The sequence below is a fragment of the Balaenoptera acutorostrata genome, chromosome 10 (assembly GCF_949987535.1).
Source record: "Balaenoptera acutorostrata chromosome 10, mBalAcu1.1, whole genome shotgun sequence".
NCBI classification, from domain to species: Eukaryota; Metazoa; Chordata; class Mammalia; order Artiodactyla; family Balaenopteridae; genus Balaenoptera; species Balaenoptera acutorostrata.
This window is the reverse complement of record NC_080073.1, coordinates 48,093,462-48,103,962: the sequence shown is the minus strand read 5'-3', so window position 1 is coordinate 48,103,962 and position 10,501 is coordinate 48,093,462. Positions and strand designations below refer to the sequence as shown.

General features: G+C 44.5%; 1 protein-coding gene across 1 annotated transcript in view; it reads right to left on the bottom strand.

Moving 5' to 3' along the window:
* Positions 1-874: 874 nt before the first annotated feature.
* ZNF35 (zinc finger protein 35) overlaps positions 875-10,501 on the bottom strand; it is a 10,409-nt gene continuing 782 nt past the window's right edge. The window contains exons 3-4 of the mRNA XM_057555760.1: positions 9,365-9,509; positions 875-6,898 (exon numbers count right to left, since the gene is read on the bottom strand). Of these exons, the coding sequence (XP_057411743.1) occupies positions 5,646-6,898; positions 9,365-9,509 (1,398 nt within the window). The 3' untranslated portion in view covers positions 875-5,645. The remainder of the gene's footprint in view (positions 6,899-9,364; positions 9,510-10,501) is intronic.

The following is a 10,501-nucleotide window of genomic DNA, read 5'->3' as shown; positions in this document are numbered from 1 at the left end:
AGTGACTTGACATGCTGCAGTGAAATGAGTGTGTAAACGAAGAAAGGAAGAATGTGGAATTTAGGATGCAATGGAGCCCGGTGTAACAACTGGACGGTAGGCAGAGAGAACATGAAGGACAGGGACCTCCCTGGCGGTCCAGTGGTTAAGACTCCGTGCTTCCACTGCAGGGGGTGTGGGTTTGATCCCTGGTTGGGGAACTAAGATTCCACATCCCACATGCTGCAGGGCGTGGCCAAAAAAAAAAAAGTTAAAAGAAAAAAGAACATCAAGGACAGACTAGAGCAGAAGGCTGTAGGTCTCTGGAAGGGATATATATATACAGGAGAAAGGGGGACTCGGAAGAGTGTCTAATTGGACGGAGAATTTGAAAATAACTGAGGATATGTTAAAAGCAACCAGTACAAGGGAAAAAGAAAGACAACCAGAAACTTTGGTAAAAATTAAATGCTGGGGCTTCCCTGGTGGCGCAGTGGTTGAGAATCTGTCTGCCAATGCACGGGACACGGGTTCGAGCCCTGGTCTGGGACGATCCCACATGCCGCAGAGCAACTGGGCCCGTAAGCCACAATTACTGAGCCTGCGCGTCTGGAGTCTGTGCTCCGCAACGAGAGAGGCCGCGATAGTGAGAGGCCCGCGCACCGCGATGAAGAGTGGCCCCCGCTTGCCACAACTAGAGAAAGCTCTCGCAGAGAAACGAAGACCCAACACAGCCATAAATAAAATAAATAAATTAATTTAAAAAAAAAAGTTAAGGATGTACCTCACATATCTTATTTAAAAAAAAAAATTAAATTAAATGCTGCTCCAAAAAGGAAATATAATCACAATAAACTACTTAGGTCTCCAGTGAACAACATTTACACAGTCATAATAACATTCATGCTGTTTATTTCAACTTTCAGGACAAATCAATAAAGCATAAAAGACTATGGTTTCAGAACAGAATTCAAGAATTATCAGACTTGACATTGTCAGAGGCAGAGAGGTGGACAAGGGGAGGAGACAGAAGCAGGGTGCATCCCCCATTCTACAAAATGGAGAATTGAGATACTGTTTACAGTTAATACAATAAAACTAAATTTGTAGTTACAATAAATAATTTATTTTTTCCTGATTATAAAATTTTTGTTCCTTATAAAAAATATGGAAATTACTTAAAAAAAAAAACTTTTAATCACCCATAATTCCATTATCCCTAGGACCTGGGTTTGAGCCCAGGCGCTGCAATTTACCATTTGTATGGCTCTGAACAAGTCAACCATTTATAACATTTTCTTATATTTCCTTCATGTTTATCTATATACTTTCTCATAGTATATAGTGTACACAACAACATTATGTGAGAACTGTACTATATACACAATTTTGAATCCAGACTTTTTTCACTTTAAAGCATAAAGTAAAACTCTGGATACAAATATCATGCTCTTCGATACTTCTAAATATACTTCTTGGCCACAGGGCAATCAGAGGTTACCCAGAGATGGGCCTGAGCCAAATCTTAAAAGAAACCAAATGTTAGGCAAAGCAGACAGGGGCTGTGGGGTGTGGTGGTGAGGTATCACAGGCACCGAGGACAGTGTGAGCAAAGGCACGAAAAGAGCAAGCACGTGCCTCCAGGGTGCAGTAAAGGTGCGTGTGAAGTGAAGCGATGAGGCTGGTAAGAGCTCAGTAAATCATGTTGAGGAACCCAGACATCTTTCCCATGAGAGACATGAAAAGGGGGTATGGTAGACCTTATTTGCTTTGGCAACCCAGGATCTAGCACCATGTTTGCCACAAAGAGAGCGCATAATAAATATTTTTGTAATCAACGCATGATACATCGGAAGCCAGAAATGCCTCCTGGGTTTCCAGTCTGGGTGCTGGATGATGCCACCATTTGCTGAGGGCGGGAAGCCAGGAGAAGCAAGATTGAAAAGGTTATGTATCTGGGCAACATCCTTAGAGATTCCGTAGTCTGACCTCATTTTTTAAAAAAGCCACCATTTTGTAGCATGTGAGGGCGATTATGTAGTGCATCCCCAGGTGTGACTTGAGGCCCTGGAGGCTCCACGGATTGGCCTCAGGGAATTTATATGCCTCCACAAATAAGCACAGAACTGAGAGTGCAATCCGAGTTTCTCCTGAAGAGGGTCCACAACCTCCATCAGATTCTCAAAGGGGCTGTGACCCCAGAAAGGTTAGGCACACAATGGGAGAAGTGACAGAAGTGGGAGAGGGACGACCACCTAGGGGAGGTAGGGGATCTAGAGCATAGAGAAAGAAAGGACTAGCTTCCTGAGCCTGGAGGAATTCACAGCCAGTTGTGTTTGAGAGGGGTGTGTGTGTACGTGTGCTGATGAAGAATCTCTCCCCACCGAGCCTCCAAATCACCTGTACATGATTTCACTCATCCCTGTGCTCCACGTAACATACATCTGTTGGTCTCATTTGAGGGTAAAAACAGACTTCTTGGCTCTACCCTTAATGCTCATCACTAGGTCTGACTCTTTGTCTGAGAGCCATAAGACTGATAGCTCTTGGCAACTTAAAAAAAATGGGGCTTCAGAGTTCCCATCTACTTCTGGCAAGACCAGCCCAGAAAGAAGGGAGATGACCCCAAGGAAAAGGAAAACCTAAGCCAAGTCTGACAACAAAGGGTAGTCACTCCTCTCCTATCAGAAACCCTGTAGAAAAAAGTGGGAGGTAATTTATTTTGAGGGCTGGAATTTAATTGGGAGGGAAAGTCGTTATGAGTTGGGGAAGGAACTGATCTGTCTAGTAACCTACTAGGCTCACAGGATTTGTGTAGGATCGGGTGTCCTGAACCTGGGTGCGGATTTGTGGAAACCCAAACCTGGAGATGAAATATAAGCAAAAGTGTAAAAAGTCATTTTGTTGAATGAGGAACAGAAAAGCATGTTATGTAGAACTTGGTTTGCTCATATAAATAAAATGTTTGGTATATTCACTTAAAATACAAACACAGGAAGTTAGGTCACAGAGTCCCAGCAGCCAAGGGTTGTCAGAGGCACAGAAGGCAATGTAGTTACTGTCCTGTTTTGCTGAAACAGAACAATGCGCATCCAGATCCTTATATTGGAGTTCCCCTCCACCTTTGATCACACACATTTGTGGCCTGCAGGTTTTACTTGCCTGTAGTGGCTCATCCCCCTCCTAAGCTTTAAAAAATACTGAGGCCTAAAATGGAAAATTTTTCACGTGTCCTAGATGATTCTAACATGCAGCCAAGGTTAAAAACCACTGCTGTAAAATGGTGGGTCAGTGATTCCCAAACCTGGCTTTATATCACAGTCACCTGGATAGCTCTTCTGAACTCCCTATGAATAGAAATCTCTAGCCAGGAGATCACCATCAGTCATGACTGAGTATTCAATTATGAGGATAAACATACAACGTGTGGCTCAAACAGTTTAACCATCTTAATGGTCACAAATCCCAGCTGATACCTTTCAGGAGAGCACACTATTGGCCTCTTGGTGGGTCAGGGTCACGGATCTACCCCAAATCTTCAGACCTGCTCGCCCTCTCTAAGCCTCCTGATCATGCAGAGGGAAAAACCTAACTTGTTCCTAATCTCAGTGGAGACATGTGGTGTTATCTTTGGGTCTTTCCACTCCCAGACAGGGGACAGAAAGAGTCACTATCAGGGTCTGTGAGGGCATGAGCATTTTTGATTCTTACTTTTGAACTGTATTGATCTTTTTGTATTTGTGTCTATATGATTTAGAGTGAAACTGGGAGAAGTTGTCCCACATGCTTTGATGAAAGACTGTGGTTAAAGGGGGAAAAAAGTTAAGAAGTTAATAAGCTTTCTTGTGTATGCCTTCTGTACGTGAAAGTGCTCTGTAAACTACAAAATGCTATGCTAACTAATATTTAGTCTTGTAGAAATGATACAATAAATGCGTGGACTTATGCACGAGAGGTGCCCCCAACTGCTTTCACCAGGTATAGCATTTATGATAAACACTCTTGCTTGCTGAGAGCAGGAGTGGAGACAGACCCAGAAATCAGGAGACTCAAACCCCAGCCTTAGATTTGCTGCTTGCTGGTCACACTGCCTAAGGCAAACCCCCAAATCTGTCACCTCAGCTTCCTCACCTAAAAATGAGACTATATACCCTTTTCTCAGGCTTTCCCACAGATCTGGGTGGGGTTACAGGTGGTGAGACATGGGATAAACATAGAAGAACAGAGGGAACCTGGATTTAGGACCTGGGTCTGAATACAGGCTGTCACTTGTTACTTGGTCTTGTGTTAAATGACCTCTCTCAGGTAAAGGGGGCAAACACCTCTTTCAGTGTTACAAGGATTAAGGTAATGATCTATATGAAAGTATGAGGTAAGTGCCAGGTATCATGACTCTACACATGAAGGTATACAAAGAATCAAGTTCTATATAAATACAAGGCAATATTATTACATAACTCTACCTATTGCATAGTTGTAGAAATTGTTTTTCCAGGAGTAAAGGCTCAATGGTAACAAAGGTTATCTTACCTTAGCCAGTTTCTTCATCCTTCTAAAAGTTTGCATATTCCAATACCTTTGAACTTCTAAAAAAAAAACAAATTAAGACCTTAGGAATCCCACTCTGCTTCCTCCCTCTCTTTTCATTTGCCTCTTGGCTCCTCTGAGAATTAGAAGGGCTCCATTATTTCTTCTAAAGACCATCCAGAAAGTGACAATGACACCCAACTGAGCCCCCCGCCTGGGCCTGAGCAGAATGAGAGCAGAGACAAAGTGGGCATGCCTCCAGGGAAGCTTTATTCTCTGATGCCTCTATCTGGGAAGGGGGCTGCTAGCAGCGTCTCACTCAAACGGAATGCAATGGCAACTGGGGTTAAGTTATGGGAAGAGCTGTTGACCTTAGCAAAGGGACACAGCCCAGCAGCGTCTGTGGCTGTCTCCATCAGTCCTCAAGTGCTTGGCCATGCAGGCTGGGAAACGGTCAGAAGAGGCTCTCGTCAGAGGTCCCCAAAGCTATACCACATCAACGTTCATGAGGTACAGACGATGAGGGAAACGAATGTTTCCTACTTCCATCCATGTTAGGAGCAGTAGATGGTTAGTAGGGTGGTTTTTTTTTTTTAAATTACCTCGGGAATGGAAAACCTATAAATGTTCATAGGTGAGTTGTTGGTGAACTGCTACCCCAAGTGGTTTCCTTAACGAGTCGCTGCTTAACCCAAAATACTAGAATACAAGGTTCAAAGCTCCAGAATTCCATCAGGCAGACCTCCACCAATAACCTGCCCGTTGCCCAAGAAATTACCAGAGTTTTCAAAAACAAAGTTAAGTGAAAAATGCCTTTCCCCCAAAGGGATCTTTATCACTGAGCTCTGTATGATCCATTTCTAAGAAAGCCACATTCCACTTCAGACACCATGACCACTTGGGGCACCAAGTGAAAAACAAAATCCTTGCCTTGAGGCCTTCGTTTTCATTTTCTTTAAATTAGCCTCTGAAATGCCCCTCTTGTGTTTTGCGCTGCACTCCTGATAACTGTTACTTTTAAGGACAGAGCAGGCCTCGTTTTCACCAAGGAGGAGAAAACAGCCAAGAGGTGTCTGACTTGGGGGGTGGGGGGCAGGGGTGGGAGGTTCTGACTGGCGCCTGGAGGTCTCCCTCATCCTCTATGTGCTCTCAACAAGATGGGTTCTGTGGTGGCGCATAAGGTGTGAGTTGGAGATGAAAGCCGCGCCGCACTTGGCACACTCATAGGGCTTCTCCCCGGTGTGGGTTCTCTGGTGCACGGTGAGGCTCGACCTCTGCCGGAAAGCCTTGCCACACTCACTGCACGTGTACGGCTTCTCCCCATTATGGATCCTCTGATGAATCAGCAGGTACGAGCTGCAGGTGAAGGCCTTCCCGCACTCGTTACACACATACGGAAGGTCCCCGCTGTGAATCCTCTGGTGCACGATAAGGCAAGAGAGCTGACTGAAGGCCTTCCCGCACTCGCTGCAGTCGTAAGGTTTCTCCGCGGTGTGGATTCGCTGGTGCACGATAAGGTGTGAAAAACAACTAAAGGCTTTTCCACACTCTTTGCACTCGTATGGCTTCTCACCAGTATGGCTTCGCTGATGCACAATAAGATTTGCGCTCTGGGTGAAGGCTTTGCCACAGTCGTTACAGGCGAAGGGCTTCTCCCCAGTGTGGATCCTCTGGTGGACAATGAGGTTTGAGCTCCGAGTAAATGTTTTCCCACACTCGTTACATTCATAGCATTTTTCTGTAATGTGGACTTTCTGGTGCCGGGCAAGTTGTGAGCTGTAACTGAAAGCTTTCTCGCATTCACTGCACTTAAACGTTTTCTCTAAGGAGTGGATTTTTTGATGTACAGTCAGATTTGAACTCTGAGTGAAGGCTTTCCCACACTTTGAACAAACATACGGTTTCTGTCCAGTGTGGATTCGCTGATGCACAACAAGGTTTGCACTCTGAATGAAGGCCTTCCCACACTCGTGACATTCGAAGGGTTTCTCTCCAGTGTGGATTCGCTGATGCACTACAAGGTTTGCGCTCTGACTAAAACCTTTCCCACACACGCTACATGTAAAAGGTTTCTGCCCAGGCTGGCTTTTCTGATTTTTAACAGAGCCAGAACCAAGGCTGTATCTCTCCTCAGATTTGTGACACTTCTGGTCCTCCTCTTCTTTGAAGTTTTCAGGTATGTGACAGTCCTTCACTGTCACTTGTCTGAAATCTTTCTTTTCCCTCTTTATTCTCTGCCTTTTTAACATGTTCCCTTTTTCACAGCCTTCTCCTAACTCAGGTCCTGGAGAGTCAACTTTCTGGATTCTTCCTGATGTTATGAAAGGTTTTTCGGCTTCATCACATATCTCAGTTTTTGGAACCAATAACTGTGGGTTCTTGGTTTCAGCACCTGAAACAGCAAACAGAAAAAATAAATGTCAGGTTTTTTTGGCCTAGAAAAAGAATAGGATCGTCAAGTCATAAAGGTCAGGAAGCGTGTGACTTCAGCTGTGAGCTGCAGGTCATGCAGCAACTGCACAGGGGAATCTAATGTCCAAAGACATCCTACTGGCACAGGCCAGGGCAACTCTCCAGCCAGTAAGATGAGTGGGTGGGACAGGGATGTTGTGAGGCACAAACCAATACTGGGCAAGGAGGACAGCCCAGTTTGGTTGCCAGGCTAAGGCCATCACAGTCATTCAGAAAGAAGGGCAGTGTCAGAGAAAGGGAATGCCTGAGCGCTGGATACAGCAAAGCCCCGAATGCGACAACAACAAAAAACCCTGAAAGGCTGATCTTTTTCTGGTTATTTCTATTACTACTGTTCCGATTTCTCAATCTACTCCATTTTTCTCCCTGTAGTTTAAAACTGCTATTACAGGAGTGCCAGCCGGGCGGAGGGCGCGAGATCTGGCTGCGGGCCGGCGGGCAGGGAGGGCGCGGGCGCGCTGCGGCCCCTCCGCAAAAACAAAACAAAATAAAACAAAACAAAAAAAACTGCTATTACATCTTCTTTTCTTCCTTCTTATCTTACTTTCTCCCTGTTACCTCTTTCCCCTACTGCCTCTCCACCCTTCCTTTCCTGGTTTTTATGTAAAAACATTTTTTGTTTGTGAAATATTCTGAATTTTTCTAGATGTATAAAGGACATAAAAATAAGTTATGCTTAAAAGCTTAAAAACTTGGCTTTAAATGTATAAACTTTAATAAATTCAGTATTAATGAATATATACTAAACTGTAGATAAAACTCACAAACATTAACATCAAAATTTCCAAAGCACTTTCATATATATTATACAATTTTATCATCAAGATGAAACTGTTCTCCTTCAGTTGTATGGAAGCTAAAAAAGAGCAAGTTTGTTCTTACTCACTGCTATATCCCTAGCACCTATCACACTGCTGGCACCCAGGAAGCAGGCCCCCAACGAATCCTGTATTTACTGAATGAATGAACCCCAGTTTATAGAATAGGAAATGGGCGTCCAGAAGAGAAAGGATTTGCTCAAGGTCAAAGAGTTATCAGAGGTAGGGCAGCAACTACACTCGTGTCTCTCTCTCAATTCCTAGAGCTCAGTGATCTCGCTATTACCTTTTTTTTTTTTTTTTAATATTTATTTACTTGGCTGCACCAGGTCTTAGTTGTGGCATGTGGGATCTTCATTGCAGCATGCAGGGTCTTTAGTTGCGGCATGCAGGTGCTTAGTTGTGGCCTGTGGGATCTAGTTCCCTGACCAGGGTTCGAACCCGGGCCCCCTGCATTGGGAGCTCAGAGTCTTAACCGCTGGACCACCAGGGAAGTCCCTCGCCATTACCTATTACAACAGAAATGGCTGGCAGAAAGGTGAGTCCTGGCTAGGAATAGCAGAGAAAGAAAACAGTGGCCATTCCTGGTGGATGGGGACAGCTGCTGGAGTTAAGACTATAAATGACTGACTGATAAAGCAAGGAAACAGAAAAGAAGTGATACACAGGGGAACGCTCCAGAGACAATGGAGCAGAAAGCAGAAAGTGGGAAATAGAAGCTGCTGAGAGTTTGGGGAATTAAAGAAGAGACAAGAAAATGAAAGGTGGCAATCCTAGCCTTCCCTACAACACTGGTTTAAGAAACTGACTTGGTTTGCAAATGCCTGAGTAATCGGCTAGGGAGGAGAATAGGTTCAGGATATTCAGGCACAGCCCTATACTCATAGCATATGAGTACCAGAGGGGCCTTGGCAGTCATCCAGGGATTGCTTCCACAACACAGGACTCATGGCTACCACACTGTTGACCCACAGTTACATGTCACTCCTTCACAGGCAAGCTTCCGCCACTGCTAGCCAGACACATCCTGAGTCCCAGCTTAGAGAACCAGGTGATAAGCCAGCCATCAGTACCCTCCATGAAGACCTAGCTTTAAATCTCATCATGGCGTACCCAAGTGCTCAAAATCCTCTAGAATCTGCACAAAGATCTATAAAAACAGAACACCTCTAGGGCATTTCCTCAAAATATCACCACAAAAGGTGACCCTTCCTACCTTAGCCAGCTTCTCTTGCAGGCTCACCAAGCTACAATAAGCACGAAGCATATGAAGAGGACATGTGTCTACATGGGTGAATAAATATGAAACTTGCTGAACAATAAATGTGATTAAAAGGTAAATTTGGAGTTCACCTGTGTTTGTCTGGTGTCTTGAGACTGTGTGCAAAATAAGCCATTTCCTGTGACAAATGCATAGGCATCTTTCAGTATTCCTCTGTCCAGCTCTCCCTGACACTTTCAAAACCTCAATACTCTCTGTTGCTCAGGTTAGGAGACGAGACCACCAGTCTCTGAAAAGATTTTGAGAAACCTCAATGGTCAGATTCTGAATTGGGGTTGAATCTCACCTAGACAGGTCATGTTTCCATGAGTCTCCAGTAGCTCACTCTTGGCCAGAGTCTCTGGTAATGAGGAGCTGCCTGGGGTCGATGCAGCAGACGCCTCCTGTGTTGGTTTCAGGACTACAGTCATGTCCCAGAACATGTTCTGACCCTAGAAACAAGCAGGCACAGGTGGGTTTATGAGGAGACTGTCACTGGGAGATGGTACAATTTTAGCTTTGAGGTTGAGAACATAAGCACCTGTTCTTGGAGATGGTAAAATAAAAAATTTAAAAAAAGAAAGAAAAATACCAAACATTTAAAGATAAAAAAGAAAAAGGAAGCCAGAGTCTTCCCTAATTCCCAAGGTGGGGTGGGCAGAGAAGCAAGCCTGCTACCTTCCTCCTGATCACTCTGATTTCGTCTCATTGTCCACTTCAGCACCCAAACCTAACTTGCCAGTGAGAGCACAAGACAAGAGAGCATATGGGGAGATTTTTCAGAGTAGACTTTCCCAATGTCTAAAGATCAAAGAAGCAAGGCTCTAATCATATTATTACAGAGAGACTTTGGGGAACCTCAGGCCTCATTTGGCTAGTGATGGAAAGGTGTGTGTTTGAAAACATACAGCCTCACAAACTAAAATCGTGGTCTGCAGATCAGCAGAATCACCATCACCTGGGAGCTTGTGAGACCTGCAGAATCTCAGACCACACCCCAGACCTCCTGAATCAGAATCTGCATTTTAAGAAGATCCCCTCCCCCACACCCTGGTGATTCCTATGCATATTAAAGTTTGAGAAGTACAGGTTAGAGTTATCAAATCCTGCCTGAAATCACCTGAAGAGTTTTTTTAAAATACAGAGGTCTGGGTCCCATCCCCAGAGATACTGGTTTAATTGACATGAGGTATGGCATGGGTATCATGATTTTATAAGAAGCTCCCCAGGTAATTGCAAACTGTAGCACAGTTTGAGAAGTACTGGTTTATAGAAAGTACCGAGCGTCACATCAGTAGAATAATATAATGTTTCAATTATATTGCAAAAGACTAGAGGCCAGAGCCCTTGCCAGGCAACAAGACTACAGATGTTGGGAGCAGAGGGATAGGGTCCCCTCTGAAATCACTTGAGATCTTTAGCTGTCTCCTTCCTCCTTCCTCCC